The sequence below is a fragment of the Nothobranchius furzeri genome, chromosome 4 (genome assembly GCF_043380555.1).
Source record: "Nothobranchius furzeri strain GRZ-AD chromosome 4, NfurGRZ-RIMD1, whole genome shotgun sequence".
NCBI lineage: Eukaryota > Metazoa > Chordata > Actinopteri > Cyprinodontiformes > Nothobranchiidae > Nothobranchius > Nothobranchius furzeri.
In genome coordinates this window covers 8,223,751-8,242,582 of record NC_091744.1, presented here as the reverse complement: position 1 = coordinate 8,242,582, position 18,832 = coordinate 8,223,751, and the positions used below count along the sequence as shown (strand labels likewise).

At 40.9% G+C, this 18,832-nt stretch overlaps 2 protein-coding genes across 2 annotated transcripts; one reads left to right on the top strand and one right to left on the bottom strand.

The window, feature by feature from the left end:
• Positions 1-80: 80 nt before the first annotated feature.
• rexo5 (RNA exonuclease 5) lies at positions 81-10,597 on the bottom strand. Its single transcript, XM_015966494.2, has 19 exons — positions 10,504-10,597; positions 9,743-10,017; positions 9,523-9,649; positions 9,329-9,440; positions 9,033-9,140; positions 3,972-4,060; positions 3,634-3,749; positions 2,984-3,122; positions 2,783-2,877; positions 2,605-2,707; positions 2,312-2,394; positions 1,951-2,059; positions 1,599-1,715; positions 1,385-1,522; positions 1,163-1,255; positions 729-1,077; positions 468-661; positions 242-351; positions 81-162 (listed from the first exon to the last, which is right to left on the bottom strand). The coding sequence occupies exons 2-19, from the start codon at positions 9,994-9,996 to the stop codon at positions 96-98; spliced, it is 2,403 nt and encodes an 800-aa protein (XP_015821980.1). The 5' UTR covers positions 9,997-10,017; positions 10,504-10,597; the 3' UTR covers positions 81-95.
• A 220-nt stretch (positions 10,598-10,817) lies between these two features.
• Positions 10,818-18,764, top strand: eri2 (ERI1 exoribonuclease family member 2). The gene is made up of 9 exons (XM_015966527.3): positions 10,818-11,011; positions 11,140-11,201; positions 11,268-11,348; positions 11,438-11,565; positions 11,642-11,804; positions 13,034-13,134; positions 13,403-13,484; positions 13,566-13,654; positions 16,643-18,764. The coding sequence occupies exons 1-9, from the start codon at positions 10,974-10,976 to the stop codon at positions 17,960-17,962; spliced, it is 2,064 nt and encodes a 687-aa protein (XP_015822013.1). The 5' UTR covers positions 10,818-10,973; the 3' UTR covers positions 17,963-18,764.
• Positions 18,765-18,832: the final 68 nt, after the last annotated feature.

The window sequence follows — 18,832 nt, the reverse complement described above, 5'->3', positions numbered from 1 at the left end:
TGAAAAGCACTTGAGACAAACTTGGTGACATTTTCAGATGATCCTACTGGGTATGGTTAAATATTAAGTGACTCAACAACTCCAGATGTTGTATTTTATTTTACATTTTCTCTAGACACTTTGACTTGAAATAGACACAAACCAGGATAATGCCCATTTTCGCTGCAACAGAAAACAGAAATAGTTCAGACAAATTAAATTGGAGTACATGTGATGTCAGAAGTGCAGCAGAGGTCCTCACCTGGTTTGTCCGGGCAGCACCACCACAGACAAGCTGCCTTCTGGGAGGGATTTGAAGACTTTTCTCAGCCTGACGTCCAGTTTCTTCATCACACGATTCCCTGCCTGATCCTAAAACAAACAGGTATTCTCATAAGGTGTTTATATCACAAATGCAAAGTACAGATCAAATATCTTAGACAAAACTTTTTAATAAAAAAGTCATTAGGCTAAATCTGATTCACTACCTGAGAACTGCTGTCCATGTGGGCCGATTCTTTCCCCTCATTTGTTTCTTCATTTGATTTAGTTTCTGCTGTCGTCATGGCAACCCATGAGGGTAAGTGGGGCGGCGTAACAGATGGGTGAATTAGAAATCTGTCACTTAGCAGATCCTCAGAAGAGCTGAGGGCTGCAAGTTTACCCTCTGAACTTTCGAACTCTGGTAAACAGACAGTCGGATTATAGATCTGCACGGATTATGCAAATGACAAATGGCTTTTACTCACCTATACACACATGTTTTGAACATTTGGAAGGCAGGACTATGCTCTCCACGGTACCAAAGTGGTCAAATGCCTCTCTGACGGTCTCCTCGGACAGCTTTAGTGTGGTGAGGTGTGACTGTTTACATTTCTTTTTAGCAGGCGGTAGCCCGTTCGTCAGCTTTCTAGATGTGGCACTTAGACCTTTTGATTCTACTACGTACTGATTGACTTTTTGGGAAATGTTTACATTCTGAGCCATCTGCTGACTCGGTTTCACAGCGTAAAGGTGTTTGGAGTTAAGTGAATCGACCAATAAAGTATCAAGGTACAAATCCAGATCTAGCATTGATTCTTTCACAGGCCTCTGCACCTGAAATATATTTAAAAAAGCATTAATAAAGCAGTCTAAACCTGTTAGATGATGACTGTGGTGTACAAATGAAACACAAGCCTACCTTAATGGGCTGGCCCAGAACTCTGAGTCCGTCCAGAACCTTTAAAGCTAGCAAAGCTCCTTCCAGCATCTCAAACGCAACCTCTGCATGAATCTAAACACCAAATGTCAGAAAAAAGGAGAAACTAAAGCAAACACACACACAAAGCCCACTGCTTGCCTAATTATTCGCATTTAAAAGGTTAGAATTTGTGTTAAATGACAGAAGTCCAGTGAGGCGTACCCGGACGCTTGTGTTCAACATTCGAATATTTCGCACTCGACCACAGCAACGAAACAGCCGCCTCACTTCTCTATCAGAGAAGTCCGGAGGGAACGGCCCGGCGAACACAACACACATGTCCCGAAGGTCTGAACACACCTGCAGGAACAAACCTAGCTAGTATGAAAATCATACCAACCTTCTTCAAAACATTACATAAAGATAAACGCCTCACGCTCTGGTGCAGCTGCTCCTGATGAGCGGAGTGTCTTCTCAGATGGTCTGAGAAGGAGGAAAACTGGACGATGGACAGGAACAGGTTCTTAGTCTGTCTCCGGAAAGATGACAGCACCTGCAGGGAGGATAGGGTTTCAGAGAAGGAAAGGTTAGCGTGGAAGTGTTAAGCATAAAAGAAAGTAGACAGCATCAAAAGTAGCTCATAGATTCCATTTATAAGATATAAAAAAATCTAACATCTTAAATCAAAAGCAGATACAGTAAAAAGCAGAATTAGCCAGTAAACCAGCTAAAAAAGGAATTAACATACAAGGCTGATGGTTGATTTCAAAACATTTGTAACTCCTCACCTCCTTGTCAGTGCTGTACCACTGCTGATTGGACAGATCCAAAGCAACATCGGCACGCTTTCCTAAATAGGTCACAGAACGGCCGATGGATCGCAGTATGTCTGTAAACCTGTGTGAGAAAATGGATATCTGCAGCTGAAAATGTGAATCAATGACTTCATCTTTTACATTTGTTAATGTATTGAATCTTCCTCTAGTTGCACCAGTTTTTTTATGGAGCTCCTCAGGGTTCAGTGCTCGGTCCAGTGCCCTTTACTTTAAATGTGCTTCCATTAGGTAAAATTATTAGACATTACAGGATAAATGTCCATTATTATGCTGATGATATTTTATACACAAAACACACTAATAAGTCTCATGCCTGTGACTTGGTGCTGGGGAGCACTCAGAAGACTCCTCCTTAGGTTTGTATCCCCACAGCTCCTCTAGATGAAGCTCCACAACCTGACAGAGAGGAAACAGACAGTTTGCTTCCTTTCTCTTTGTGACTCCCCACCAAGCCACCTGGTCCCCCCGCCAGGCTAAGCATCCAACCCCCCACCCCCCTTTCTCACTGGTACGGACGATCCGTGTGCCCACCTGCGCTCTCACAGTACGCCGGGACTATCAAGTTTCCTGGGGGAACCCTGATGTGTCTTTAAAGCAGTATCCTACCTGATGAGGTCCTGTTTTGATAAAGTATTGGGCCAGCTCCAGAGCAGCCGCAGCATCCTCAGTGGGATTGTGTCCGTTATTCTCATCAGTCTGGATCTGCCTCCTGACAAGGGAGAGGAACTTGCAATTACCTGATGAGAGGAACTGAGAACGAAACAGTGAACCAACAAGAACTTACTTCAGCACCATCTCGGCCAAAACCTTGAGCTTAAACTTTTGCCCCAATTCTTTCTTGTAGAGCAGCGACGTATCGATTACGTGCTGATGGATGAGCTGAAACAGGGAAGAAAAGAAACCGTGATGCTGGTGTTTCCCACTCTAAGACTGTACACAGCAAAACCACTAGTAATCTTTATAAAAGGCCAATTTAGTTACTCACTTTCAAAGCTATGAGGTCGTTGTTAAGCGAATGGCCCACCAGAACTGCATCGCCAGGCAACAACATCCTGAGCTTTGCTTGAACAACCCGCAGGGTGGTTGTGATTGGCTGCAGCATAGCTGCAGTGATACCTGAGAACCTGTCAGGAGAGATCCGCTAAAGTTAGTGAGGCCCTCGGAGGTTATTTGTGTTTCTTATGCAGAAAAAAACAAGCAACGATGGACAACTACATGGGGAACAAGACACTCACCCCCAGCAATGCATACCACTTACAAACTCTATTCCAGATTCTACATTATTTTTTTATGGAATTTACCTCTTATATTTTGATGCCAAAAAATTATTCTGGACTGATATTTTGCACTGTTTAGCTCATTTTACACTGCTGACTGTGGTCATGTGCAATAAAATAGATTGCAGTCAACTGCACAATTCTCTTATGTTTTTCTTTTTCTTAACTGAAATGTATTCATCTCTTGTATAGGTTAAATAGCTAAACAATAACAAACCGATTAATCGATTACTCGAAAAAATAATCGACAGATTAATCGATTATGAAAATAATCGTTAGTTGCAGCCCTAAGTGAGGGGCATTTTTTTCCATACAAATGTGTGTGCGTGACTGTGTGTGTGTGTGTGTGTGTGTATACTTGGTGAGGTAGTTCAGGACACGACTTTGGGGTTTCACCAGTTCATCTAGCACACAGTTACCATCACTATCCACCAGAGAAACACGAGTCAACTCGTGTCCCTTCTCTGTTAGGCACTGGAAAACAGCCGAGAGAAAAATGCTCAGCTCAGAAGTACGGGGGAATTTAGCGATATAAGAAACAAAGCTGGCGCTAAATATGCTTAAAAAGGTATTTAATCAACAGTTTTGTGTTAAATTATCCAACACCACATGGCCGCAGTATAGTGACACATATTGGTTGTTAGTCACACCTCCCATTAGGAAGGTAAATGAATCCTCTAACTGAGCGGATCTCACCATTTCACAGTCAAGCCCGTAGAGCGGGCTGTCATCAGTTACACGGACATTGTTCTTTGTACAACTAAAGTCCTCAAATCCTCGAATTCCTGTGTCAGAAAGAGTTACAATTAAAGCCAAAATTCAGTCAGCGAAACCTGAAAATATGTGGTCTGAGATGGACAAATTAATAACAGCTAAGCAGTTTCATCAGATCTGACTTAGAGTTCCTATTGTGCTTTAGTCACAAAGTAGAAGAAGAAACGATCTGATATAGCACCTCTCAAGATATAAATCACAAGGCACTTCACAAGAACAAATAAAAAACAAGATTTTTTAAAATGAATTAAAACATAAAAATTTGAAAAATAAAAAATATTGAATAAAATTTTCAGGAAAGGGAAAGAGAACAGGAATAAGAAAGAGGTAATCCATGGATCCCGGATAAGGCAGAATTGGTAGAAAGAGCTGAATAAAGAGAGGGTGATGAAGAAGTAGGGCTGGGCAATAAATTGAATATTTATCGTTATCGAAATTTCTGACTGTAACCAATATAATTTTTCCCATTTCAATGAATTTGATAATAAAAGAAATGAAAAGATGTGTGTAGGTTGGCGATGGTCATGTCCCTTTAAAGTGCCAATGTGTAGTTTTTACTATTAATTTCTGGAAACATCCATTAAAATGTTGTTGGAAATTAATGAAATGATGCTGAGTTGTTGAAAAATATTGGCGGCTTTGTAACATATAACCATAAAAATCAGGTCTGAAATAAGTGGAGAGGGTCTAAGGGTGTTTCCAAATCCGTGGGCAGGATGCTTACGAGTACGGGTCCTCGCCGGTCTGGCAAGGCCGGGTCCTTGCCAGACCGCTAAGACCGGAACCCAGCGGCTCTGAATTCGGACACTCTAGCCTTCACCTCTACGGTGGCCCGTAGGTCCCGTCACAGCCGCGGCGGCAGCTGCACAAAAAGGAAAACTGCTAAAGCTAGCGAAAATCAAGCAGTAATATTTAGGAGCTACAGCAGCTTCACGTCCATCAGCAGCGTTTGTTCACAAACGTTTTCAGGTAAAGTAACTTTGTTTATTCTAGAAGCTTTCAGGACTTACATGTTAACTTTAGATGGTTTCATGTATGTTTTAAGCTACAGAATGAACTTGTTAAACGTACACAACACATTACTACAGCGTATTAATATGTAGGTAATTAATATAAACCAAATGCATTATAAATGTTGAATGCAGTAGGATGTTTTCTAATGTAAATTAGACCTTAGAACTTCTTATTTTGCATCAAATGGGGGTAAAACGTTTTAAAAAACAGGCATTTAAATAAAATAGCATTGAAGTGTTTTCAATGTGCATTTGTTTATTCAACTAAAGCCTAATAATGATTAGATCTGTCTTAAAAATGTAAATTCTCTGTAGTTTTTATTTAACTATTTCCTGCTGCTTTTCTTTCAACTGAACTGAACCAATGTACTGCAGGTTATATGTTTTGTTTTACATTTTTCAATAAAAAAACTTTTTTAATCGATTACAAGTCAACATGCACTGTGCTGCACATCTGCCTCTGTGCTGGTGACGTTGTGGGTCTGGAGGATGAGCCTGAGGAAGATGTGTGTGGAGGAGGTCAGTGGTGCTCTGTCCTGCAGGAGGTACCAGCAGACCACCACTACTGTTAACAGGCAAGTCATTTATGTAGGAACCTCTATTAAAAACAACACTGTGGTTTTATTTGCTGAAGAGTCACAATTGTTATACCAGTGGATCCATAAACTATCTCCTCATTTCATATTTCTGAATACATCTTAGAGATGTAACAGCCGTCGTCTGAGCCAGCCCAGCAGTCCCTGTAGATGGACGATGGAGTGGACAGTGAGAGGAAGCCTGCAGCAGATCCAGCTGCACTGTTAAAGACTTCCTGCTCACTCAGTTTAAATAAATGATCCAGGAAGAGTCACTCAGGTTAATCCTGCTTTAACCGTACATAACTGGTCCGCACTGGTTTTGATCTGTAAATAAGTTTAACCTATTATAAATAAGCTTTTCTCCTTACCATCTTTTCATTTTCTGTTCATGTAACATGTTCAAAAATATCTGTAATAATAAAACTGGTGATAAAAATCAATGACCAGAAAGAATTATCAGTTAGTATTTGCTTTAATAAATGTGTTCAAATATCAAACAGCTAAATAACATTAACATGATAACAGTAGAAGGCCTCTCTCCCAGGAGGACCACCAGGTAAAGCCTCTCCTGACCCTGGACACCTGCAGTCCTAAACAGAGAAAATCAGGCCACAGGTGACAAAAAGGTAATAAACACATTTTTACATTTATCCACATAAGAAGATAAAAATTATTTTTCTTCACACAAACACTTTTTACTTCATTATAACATGTCAGCTGTAAATCCCTGAATGTAAAACTACTTTTCACAGAAGAACTTCTGTGGTTGTGTGTAAACAGCTTCACTCGTCACCTCTAAGCTTAATAAAAACGCTTCTTTGCTCCGCTGTCCTTAAAACAAATGACAAGTTTAATTCGCTACGCGCGCGCGCGCACACACACACACACACACACACACACACACACACACACACACACACACACACACACACACAGACACAGACACACACACACACACACACACACACACACACACACACACACACACACACACACACACACACGGGACCCGTGATACAAACTTGTTCTGGCTGATTTCTGCCTAAAATGTAATTTAAAAAACAAATATACAAACGAAAAATGTCTATAAACAGAACAGCTTTAAGCTTTTTAGATTTCTACGGCTAGTTTTTAACAAACTTACGTTTCAAACTTCGTAGCTCTCCTCATTATCTCTTCCTGTTGAAAATCCACAGCCGGCACGCAAAACATGCTGGGTTAGCCTTGTTCTGTGAGGATACAACAGACCCGTCCTCGAAATGTGGGTGGAGCGAGGACACGTTTGAGGACGCGAGAATGAGTATTCTTGGATTTCGGACAGTACTCGTCGCTGCACTGTGACGTCATCGACCTCAAAATGCGCTCTTACAAGAATCCTTACCGTGTATTCGGACACACCCTAAGTCTCTGGGTATATCAGATGCCATGTTTCCTTCTACGGAAGCCCGAGAGGACAAAATGCATTTACTGATTTGTAACAAACGGTTACAAAACTTTCATCATTCTTAAAAGTTGCTTTACACATTTACGTCTTCACTCATTGCGAGTGATGAAAGGGAGTCTGATGTGCTTGTTATTTTGCTAAAGTTTGTACCCCCCCAGGGTTTTTTGACCCTAATGGGTATCCGTTGGTAAGGTCTTACTCCTGCTTGCTTGCAACAATTTAGGTATCTACTGCACCCTATCTAGGGCTGGGCGATATGGCAAAAATAGAATATCACGATTTTTCCTATATTTATCACGATTTCGATTTTATCACGATTTTTTATCCATGTCAATTGCAAACGTATCGTGCATAACTTCAATTGCGTATTAAAGAAGAGAAACATTGAATAAATAAACATTTATTCATATTAGGGATAATCAGCAAAGTGCTAACACACTTATATTTTAAACTCACACCAGAGATGATAAAAGCCCTGAGAGAAACAATTACAAAAATCAGTTTTTCTCGTTTTTCAAGTAACTTAACATAAATTAAAATCGTAAACATATTTAAAGTGCAAACATGTCAATTGCAAACGTATTGTGCAAACATTAACTTGTTCAAAATACTATGTAGCTCCCAGTTGCTCATGTAGTGGATAGTTAAGCTCAAATACGGCTCTGATGTGCGGCTGGACCAGAGATCGCTTGTGGTAGCAAAAAACTGCACATTCTGAATATTTTCTGCAACAAGTCTCTAAATGAAGTAAACATTTCCAGTGCAGATTGGAGACAACCCATAGAAGCACTGATTTGATCTCATTTCAGAGAAAAATAGAACAGGTTAGATGCACCTAATAAATAAAATTACTAACAAACTCAGGAATCTTTCTTTGCTTCACTGTTCTGGTGCTGAAAATATCACTAATGCGGATCAAAGGAGATACACGGATGAATGCACCTCTTATTATTTGGAAACTACATTTACTGCAGCTGGCAGAGGAAGAGATTGTTTCTATTGATACACGGAGTTTACAGAATCATTTTAAATTGTAATAGGGGAAGACTGCAGGAGGGAGCGGTAAAATACAGGGGGTCCCCAGCAAAAACAAGAAACTACGAGTGTGATGAAACCCGCTGGTTTTCCATCAGGCAGTCACGGGGCAGCTCCAACGACCCAGTGACCGAGCTCAGTCCGGTACCGACACCGGCTCGGCAGAGGGTGAACGAGCCGAGGCAACGTCGTGCTCTGCTTAAGAAGAAGTGTTATTTTTCTGCTTTAGAAGAAACGTCCAACGTGTTTTCACGCTTTCTCCGAGACATGTCACGTCGCTAAGTTGTTAGCGCCGCGCTAAGGAAACCCTGCGTTCCGCTTCGGAACGAAAACCTCATTGTCGCTCTCAGCTGCGGCCGATGCCATGTTTGTTCACACACAAGTGAAAACAAGCGGGGCACTAATATATTTCTATGACTCACTCTGATTGGTTAAGGGTCAAACAAAGGCGTGCCATTCGCCTGGGGTAAGTTCCCTTTTCATTCAGAGGCAGAAATTCAACAGCAGAGCTGTGAATCGTGATAAAAAGGTCTCTCAAAAAAGACAGACCGTCAGATGTGTGGATCGTAAAACGGTCTAAAATCGTCATATCGCCCAGCCCTAACCCTATCGCCAGGAAAAATACACACTGTCACTTTAAGAAGCTGTACCACCTGGATTGATTCAACATAATGCATGTGACAGCCCCACCTAGTGGTACACTTTTGTTTCTGTGCATACATTTAGTTATTGTCCATTTATCGTTATCGAGGTGAAATCCTCAATATACTTTAGGCCATATCACCCAGCCCTACAAATGATGAAAGTGGAACTTTTTCTCTTGATTAGTCATGTCATTTGCAAAAAGTACAGAGAAAAATTAAATAAAATAAATAACTCACTTCTGTATTGAATTATTATTTAAAAAAGGTACCTCTGACAGGAAAGTGGTTCTTAATCATCTCTTCCTGGGTGAGAACATACGCAGTTACTCCCCTCTTCTGTGTCCCGTATTTTTTGATAATGGGGTGATGTTTCACAGCTGCAGCAATGCACAAAAACACACCGGAGGTTTTAAAAAGAAGAACCTTTGCTGAACTAAGTCACTAACGAGCATTCCTGGTCGAGAACCTAAACTGTGACTATTTGGGTAAATATTTCAAAGATAAATACACACGGGAACATTTGAAAATTCGGAACACAAAGATAGTAACCAAAAACAATTCTCACCTTTATGCAGTTTGTCATCTGACTTGGGAACAGGTGGACGGTCCAGTTTAGGAACGTCACTGCTAAAGATTCCAGAAGCTACGCTGATGGGTGATGGAGTGAAGGTGACCCTCTGTTACAATCAAAAAATTTTAAAAAGACATTATCTGTATTCATTCCTTAAGAATGCATCAATATTCATTCTGTCTACTTACAGTAGTGTAGTTGGTCCTGAGGTGCTCCATGGTGAGGTAGTTCTTGTAGAAGTGACTCTGACTGAGACCTTCTAAAATCACAACATTCACACCTTTGACCTTCTTCTGATGGTGAAGATGGCACCAGCTGATGGACACAGGCAAGAAACCTAAAGTTTAGGACAAAATCCACAGACTGGACCTCAGTCCCGATCATTTAGTTATTTCCACCTGTTATTACCTGGGCTGTTTGAGGCCTCCTGCTGTCCCCAGAGCAGCAAAATGCAGCAGCTCAGTCAGCTCTAGCAAAGACACGGGCTGCTGCAAGCGATCGAGCTGCACAGAGAGTCTGGGTGAACCAGAGGGTCTGTTCAGCAGCTCTTCATCACATCCCTCCTCTGTCTTTGATCTTTTCATGCTGTTGTGTTCTGTGGAGGCTTCGGTCTTTCTTTTCTTTGGGTTGCATGTTTCTGCTGCAGAAGAGGAAGGCTCCATGTTCCAGCTGACTTTTCTACTCTGAAGTCAAATATTTGAAAAAGCATCATCAATGTGATTGATCTGAAGTGTAAACAACTCTGTGTATCCTGTAAATGTATCTACTGACATTTACATTTATGTCAGAAAGGGATGATCAAGAATAAAACACTGTCAGGTAGATTTTTCACCGGTAGTTAGTTTATTTGTTGTTGTTGTTTTTTTCATGTTTATGGGTTGTCTGATTCAGACATTTAACCCCCTGATTCAAGATCGACTGTATACTTACACTAAACAATATCAAGCACAACCAGGCTGTCTGAGGTGTGACTTTTACTAAATCAAATAAGGTATTTCACTGGTCAACGAGTTAATGGTTCATGAGGTAATTTTTTTCTAACATGGCAGCAACACAGTAAATACGTGACATTTAAAACCTTTACAGAAAGTTTCACCTTTACACACGTTTATGGTACCGTAGTACGGAACTGTTAGATAGGTCAAATTTCATTAAAAAGGTGTAAATACCAGATGTATGGATCCAGGAGAGTCTACAACAACGTGGTTAACAGTAGAGGAAACACATTTTCAAAAAGTCAGAACAAAATTAGCTACACTTCCTTTTAGTGACTTCAAATTAAAGCGTTGTGTGTTGCGGAATGCTAATTCAGAAGAAAATTTGTAGCTTCAAAACAAAAAATTACTGGATTTTAAAAATTTAAATTATTTTGTGTGATTTTTAAGCGAGTTGCAAAAAATCTTCAAATTATAGCCAAGCACAATTTGCTTTTATTTTGAAAAAAACACATCCAATTTTTCATGGTTCTGTGTTCTACCTTGCGAACTGGCCTTGACCCGGCAGAACTACCCAATCGAGCGCAGAGTTATACATTTGTGTTTAAAAAGAGCGGTTTTTCCGCTTTTAATTTGATACTGTTGAGCACGCGAGAGTCTTGCAGTTTTCTACGAAAACAGAAACAAAAAGGATCCGTATTTAAATGAAACTTAAAGATATGGCCACAAGAAAACTAGCAAAGTAAGTGAATCTGTGCTAGCCACACAAATACAACAATGGTTTAGAGAAGGTATGTTTATCTTGTTTAAAGTGTGTAAGGTTTGTAGGTTTTCTGTTTAGATCTCATTCTGATTTCATAAACTCCACAGGAAATTAGGATTACTGAGACAGCATAGTCAATCCTCTGTGTCAAAGAAATCTGTGGTATCAGGTGAGTGATCGTATTAATGCTCATCCATTTTCAGTGAAATGTTGACTTAATGTTGTTTTCTTATAGGTCAGATATTTTCATACTTGATTGTTATTGACTTTGAGTCCACCTGCTGGAGAGAGAGAAACAATTATGGTCAGGAAATTAGTAAGTAACTGCATGTTTGCTATTGTGATTTATACTTCAGAGTTTTCCATGGTTGTTGCTTTAAATTAGTGCCATCTCTTCTTTTACAGTCGAGTTTCCTGCTATTTTACTGAACACGTCCACAGGGGAGGTTGAGTCGGAGTTTCACACATACGTTCAACCTCAGGAACACCCCATTCTGTCTGGGTTTTGCACAGAGCTGACTGGAATTACACAGGTTTCGGTCTATTTGCAAAACTATTAGATTTAAATTGTAATACATTACTATTGACAGTTTTTTTGATATCCAACAGATGCAAGTTGAAGCAGGGATCCCTCTTCAGATCTGTCTTTCACGGTTCAACCGCTGGCTGCAAAACCTGCAGCTTGAGAAGGGAGTGACTTTTCCCAACAAACAACAGACATGTTCAGCCTCTGTCTCAACCCAGAAGTTGTGTACTTTCCTAACATGGTCAGGTAAAAGCCGATATATCGGGCCGATATTTAGCATTTTTTTTATACATCGGCATCAGCTGATATTGGTCCTCCGCAGAGCCAATTTAAAGTCAGGCACATCCTCATGCAACCCAGTGCCCATCCATCCATCTGTTTTTGGCCGCTTGTCCGGGGTCGGATCACGGGGGCAGTAGCCTAAGCAGAAAGGCCCAGACTTTCCTCTCCCCTGTCTCTTGGGCGAGCTCCTCTGGGGGAATCCCAAGGCATTTCCTGGCCAGCCAAAAGACATGGTGTCTCCAGCATGTCCTGGGTCTACCTTTAGGACTTTTCTCGGTTGGACTTGACAGAATACTTCACCAGGAAGGCTTTCAGGAGGAATCCTAACTAAATGTCTGAGTAACCTTAACTGGCCCCTCTTGATGTAGAGGAGCAGCGGGTCTACTCCGAGCCCCTCCCAGATGACGGAGCTTCTCACCCTATCCCTAAGGGTTACCCCAGCCACCTTGCAGAGGAACCTTTGGCCGTTTGTATCAGAGATCTCATTCTTTCTGTAACTACATGAAGCTCGTGACCATGGGTGAGGGTTGGAATGTAGATTGACAAGTAAATCGAGAGCTTTGCCTTCCAGCTCGGCTCTCTTTTCACCACGACAGACCGGTACAACGGCCGCATCACTGCTGACGCAACACCAATCCGCCTATCCCATCCAAACTCCATCTTTCCCTCACTCATGAACAAAATTCCGAGATACATAAACTCCTCCACTTGGGACAGGACCTCATTCCTGACCCGGAGAAGGCATTCTTCCCTTTTCCAACTCGAGACCATGGTCTCTGATTTAGAGGAGCTGATTCTCATCCCAGCTGCTTCACACTTTGCTGCAAACCGCTCCAGCAAAAGCTGGAGATCACGTTCTGATGAACCCAACAGGACCACATCATCTGCGAAAATCAGGGACCCGATCCTCAGGCCTCCAAAATGGATCCTGCCAACACCTTGGCTGCGCCTACAAATCCTGTCCGTAAAAGTTATGAACAGAATCCGTGACAACGGTCAGCCTTGGCGGAGTCCAACTCTCACTGGGAACGAGCCCAACTTACTGCCTTCTTGGTCTTATCAAAATAAAACTCAAAGAGAATGACGAGTTAATCAGAGCATTGAAGAAAATACTTTATTACAAAATATTTAAGTTCCAACAATTTTCAAAACTAGCGTACGTTTAATGTTCATTCATTTTTATTGTGTTCTAGACTGGGACCTTGGAGTTTGTTTACAGTATGAGTGTAAACGCAAACAGCTTCTTAAGCCAGAAGTTCTCAATAACTGGATCGACCTGAGAAGCACATACAGGGTGGGTGATGGCCTATTCATTTTATCTTTCAGAATATCTTTTGTACACTTTTTCATTCATAAACTAAAATTTAAATCATCTTAAGTCCACATTAGCAGTGCTTTATTTGTCTGACCATTGCTACTTTATGACTGATGCACAGCTAAAGCAAATATGTTTTACAACTTGGAGCATCTGTTGTTTATACACTGTAAATGATTCACATGACCAGATACTATAGATACTGCTGTGCATGTTGTTGTGTCCAACATTTTTCTTTTCCATTCAGCTCTTTTACAACCGTAAACCCAAAGGCTTGAACGGAGCACTACAGGATCTAGGAATACAGTTTTCTGGGAGAGAACATTCTGGTACAAAACAAAGTGAAAATTCTCAAGATGAATCGCCACAATATCCACTCTGATCCCAACTATTCCTTTTCGCCACGTCAGGTTTGGATGATTCCCGAAACACAGCTCGGCTGGCACAGAGGATGATGAGGGATGGATGTGTGATGAAGATCACTCGGAGCCTGGAGAGGGTGAGTGGCCACCTGACGACGTCCTTCAGGAGCCCTCACTCCTTAAATCCTGCCTGAGATTCTGAAGTATGAACTGTACGCTCAGCAAAAAACTTTATTCCACTGTCTTATTGTTTTTTTTTTTGTTTGTTTTTTTAGCTTTTATTCTGTAATTTATTTATTTTTTTTACTGAATAAAGTTAACGCAAGTCCAAGTAATCATTTCACACTTGGGAATTCTATTACTGCATTTTGGGTTATTTATATAGCGCCAATTCACTTTACTAAGTAAACCTTCCATTTCAACGTACTATCCAATTAGGTAAAAAAAAAATCCTGTGTAAGAAAACCCAGCAGATTGCATCGAGTCACTGACGTGTTTCCAGTGACTTTACAGCAATACGCACACTACGCTAGCATGAAGCTCCCCACTTCCTGCTTGGAAAAATGCAACAAATGCTTTTGCCTGGCAGATCGAGAGGGCGGAGCCGCTAACACACACACACACACATGCTCACAACAGCATTTTAACATATGGTACCAGCTGACGTTATAGAGCACCTCTTAGCCAATAGCAATGGCAGACTTAAATTCAAATGCAGTGCAGAGTTTTTATCTGAAGAGGGCGCTACACTGACAGTTTTAGGCAGAAAGTTACAACTTTAACTAAGATGCATTAAAGTGCTAAATTTTTGACTACACATGTCTACAGCACAATTAGACACTCAATTATATAGTTTATCAGCAAATAAATGTTTATTTGGGGGTGATTTGCTCTTTAAAGCTGCTATAGCGAATCTGCAAACTTGCCAGGTTTTGAAAGCAAACACAAACACTCACCCCTCCCTATCTTCCCAGGACCTTCTGCCAGAACCAGAAACCCACATTGCCAGAGCAAACGAGGTTGTGCTAAACACCAGTCACCTTTTCCTATGTCCAAATGTCTTTAGTTGTCCGTGACTCGAAATTGTGTTTTTTTTTTTGTTTGTTTTGGGAATCTGGTTATTTGTTCTAAAGTTAAAGTGGTAGCAGCTGGCTGTTTCTTCTCCTCTGATGTTATTGAGCTGAGAACCTCTCACACCAGTGGCGTTCTGTTGCTAAATACACGAGTGTGATTTGAGTGGAGGACCTAGGGAATTGTGGCGGATCGGCAAGGCCGACAACCGGATGGTCCAATAGTTGCTATCAGTCCGAGCTGTGTTAATGATGGAGGTTTTTAGACAAGTGTGAGAGAATCAGAAGTTTTTATTGCCATATGTGCGAGAACTCACAACATTAGGAAATTGCTGCGGTACTTGGTGCAAAAAGAAAGATAAAAATAAGAGATGAGCAAATATAGGAAGTAAGAATACTCATGATAAATAAATAATATAATGCGGCAATAATTGGAGAAGCGGCTACTGTATACAAGCCAGGTTAGGTACTGATTAGAGCAGATCAGTTGAGGTACAAACACAACAGAAAGAACCGCTTTATTCATTTATTTTAAGTTATTTATTTGTTGTTGTATTTTATGCCCATATGTGTCACTATACCTCAGGTCCGAAGGGAACATCCAGGCTTTTAAGAATAGGCTCAAGACCCACCTTTTTAGCTTAGCTTTTAACTGATCACTATTTATCTACAAATACATATTTATCTCTTATTATTTTTATCATTTTATCTACATCTTAGTGTTTTTACATGATTATGTTTTCTTTTACTATCTTTATAATCACTTTTTATCAGTTACTTTTTATCATTATTAGCTTTTATTATTTTATATGTTATATATCTTAAATCCTCCAGTGTTTCCTCTGCGGAGCCCTCTGCCTTGGGGCCGGTGGTCAGGGGCGGCGGCGGCCGGGGCGCTCCCCGGGTAGTGCCCGGGCAGTGGTGGGGGTTTCTGCCCTACGCCACTGGGCGTCATGGGCCGGTGTCTTGGCTGCTGCCGTGGATCTGTTATTGCCAGGGCAGATGGCTCCGCTGATGATGTGTCGTTCATTACCTGACCCATCTGAACTCAGCCTATTGTTTACTCTGGTGTTCACGAGTGTGTGTGTGTGCATGGACGAGTGTGCGGGTGATTGTATGTCCACTTTTGGAAGTTGGGTGCGGGAGGGGAACTGTAATTTTTAATTGTTTTATACTTGGGGAGGGGGGCTGGGATGGGAATGTGGGATCTATGGGGCCATTTTAATCTGTAAATCACTTTGAGTTGCATTTTTTTTGTATGAAAAGTGCTATATAAATAAAGTTGATTTGATTTGATTTGATACTATGTTAGAACGTTGTTGAGTGGCATAAAAATGTTTTAATCTAACTTAATTTCCAAATTTGCTCTAGCATTATATAGCAAGTATATTTATTCTTTTTGATACCTCACTCAATGTACATGATAACTAGGCTGAGGAATTCATGTAGAAATTGAAGCTAAAGGAAGCTTAAAACACCTCCTGGTTGCTGGAAGCAGTCAAAGTTTTAAGTACCACAGCCTTTATTTATTTTATTATAATGAACTTAAACAATCAAACTTCCAGGTGTAAATATGAAGAACCGTTCTAGAGCACAACCTTAACAATTACAGTCAAAACCAAACTGATTGAATTCCCTCTAACAGATAAAAATAAAAAACTGCCTCAGGTCTTTTTATTTTCCAGAGTTTAATTCTGTCGAATCACATACTTCCTTTTTATTTTTATTTCTGCCTTGCTGCTGTATTCTCAAATATTCAATCACAATTGGTTATTTGTTTTTTTAATACCTTTAAAAACATAGATTTTTTTTTCCCAGAAAAATAAAAGATGGCAGCATGAAAAATAGTTGCTTCTCTTCTTTACCGCAAATGTAGGTGGAGACTTTTCACCTACTTATAAATGTTGCAAGAAAACCAATGATCTCATGTGTGAAGCACAATGGTTAGTCGCGTACGTTGTACCACCTACAGCTGCCGATAGAAGGAATTTAATAGTACAAAGTCGTTGTTCTTTTCGTTTTTGAATACTGACTAAATATGTCTTCTTTTCATAGACCTCGGTGATGGTCAAACCCATGTGTGGAAGCAGTTCTCGCCCTGTGGAAGACAAGAAAGGAAACCTGAATACCAGTAAAAGGGAAACTGTCGTCACCACCAGCAAACTTTCATCATCCAAAGTTCCTCTCAAAAATGTTCCAAAGCACTCCCGTTTAGAGCCCGTGCCGAGAGATTTGGACACAAAGGGAAATTCAAGTTGTCAAAGCCTGATTTCACCAAAGACGCTGCTGAGTATCAGCACCGCACCATTGCATGAACAAAAAAGCAGGCCTGATACACCGAAAGCAGCTGCTAGTTGTACATCCACAGGAACAGTAAATGGCAGCCATGTTCTGTGCTCGACCACTGTCAGCTGCTTTTCAAACCAGGCCTTACAAACAAGCCAGCTGGGTGAAGAGGACGCAGAACCTATAGTGGAACCAGAGGGCAGGTGTGGTTCTTATGATGACGTGGTGTTGGAGTGTGATGATGCCGTAAGAGACACAGAAGGAGAGCATGACGTTGAGTATGTGTCAGATTTTGACAGTGGGTGTTATGAGTTGGAAGAGCCAGATCATTCATGGTCACCTGAGGGTCACGTTACATTAGGGGATCTAAAAGAAAATAATCAAAGAAAGCAAAATATTATATGTAAATCTAAGAATTGGTCAGAATCTAATACGCTTTTTGCTGTGCCTAAAACCATTAACTGGAGTACATTGAATCAAAGAAAAGTAAGGTGTATGACTTCTCCAGATCTTCAGTCAAACTTAGGTTTCCAGAAAACCAAGCAAACAAATGTGGTTTCTCCTGTGAATTTGAAACCCTTTTTACCAGAAAAGACTTCCACCCCTAATACCTCTACTGCTAGGCAAAAACCTGAGGTCCCAAAATGGACTGAGCCTTGGAAGGTATCAATTACCAAATACCCTGAGCCAAAAGAGAAGGCCTCAGGGTCCTCCCATCGCTCTTCGTTTGGTTCTCGTCACATTCCCAACGTCCTTTCCTCTCTCTCAACCAACACATCCTCATTCTCTGCCAATCGTTCCTGTGTTTCTTTCACATCAGTAGGACAGCAAAAGATCACTTCTCCGCTGTGTGCATGCGGCCGTCGGTCAAAACGGCAGGTTGTGTCCAACGGTGGTCCAAACCATGGGAGGGGTTTTTATTGCTGTCCGGTTCGTCGCTCAGGTGGCAGAGGCCTCATGGAGAAAGGATGTGACTTTTTTAAATGGGAGTCAGCCCTGATGAAGAGTGACTCTATGGTTGCTCTTGTTGAGGGTTCCTCCATCTCTGTTGGTCAGATCAACCCTACTCTCCTTAACAGGCGCTGCTGAAAAAAGCCTACTGAAAATTGTGCGTCGGTCTACTTTGTTTTTCAATCTGATGTGTATTTGTGAAGGTATGTTTATATAGATGTGGACAAGATTGTTGGTACCCTTCGGTCAATTAAGTAAAAACCCTCAATGGTCATAGAAATAACTTGAATCTGACAAAAATGGAAAAATGTATCCACCGTGCTTCAACTGAAATAAGAAAAAAGTTTACTCCTGGAATAGGCCTGGACAAAATGATGGTACCCCTAACTTACTATTTTGTTGAATAACCTTTTGAGGCAATCACTGCTATCAAATGATTCCTGACCACTGTAAGACTTCTGCACCTCTCAGCAGGTATTTTGGCCCACTCCTCATGAGCTGCACCATCGAGAGCATCCTGACCAACTGTGTAACAGTCTGGTATGGGAACTGCTCCGCCTCGGACCGGAAGGCGTTGCAGAGGGTCGGGAAAACTGCCCAGCGCGTCGCCGGAGCACCACTTCCTGCCATAAAGGACATCTACAGGAAGCGGTGTCTGAAAAGGGCTAGGAAAATCATCAGAGACCTCATACACACACAGAAATGAAAATGAAAGAAAATCTCACTCCAAGACGTTTTTTTTTAAGTTGGCAGCCCTGAACTAAAGTATGTTTAATGTGGAGCTGTTCTTTTTAATTTTTTGTATTGTTTATAAGCCTGTTATTTGTCTTCCATGTAGTTCATATTTATGGATTGAATAGTGTTTGCTCTTAGACCCCAGTAACTACTACAATCGTTATTGGGGACTTTAATTAAACTAAACCTATGTGTAAATATTGTATATTATGGATGTTCGAGTATTTTTTTATGTACTTTATACTAAAATTAAATTCTTTGACGTTTCACTGT

Coding starts and splice junctions, on each gene's coding strand:
- rexo5 (XM_015966494.2), bottom strand. CDS start 9,996: ATGGAGCCTTCCTCTTCTGCAGCAGAAACATGCAACCCAAAGAAAAGA. Junction 1,078..1,162: donor TTCTGGGCCAGCCCATTAAG/GTAGGCTTGTGT, acceptor AATATATTTCAG/GTGCAGAGGCCTGTGAAAGA. Junction 662..728: donor TTCAAAACATGTGTGTATAG/GTGAGTAAAAGC, acceptor TCTGTTTACCAG/AGTTCGAAAGTTCAGAGGGT.
- eri2 (XM_015966527.3), top strand. CDS start 10,974: ATGAAACTTAAAGATATGGCCACAAGAAAACTAGCAAA. Junction 11,202..11,267: donor AAAGAAATCTGTGGTATCAG/GTGAGTGATCGT, acceptor GTTTTCTTATAG/GTCAGATATTTTCATACTTG. Junction 13,485..13,565: donor TTCTGGGAGAGAACATTCTG/GTACAAAACAAA, acceptor TCGCCACGTCAG/GTTTGGATGATTCCCGAAAC.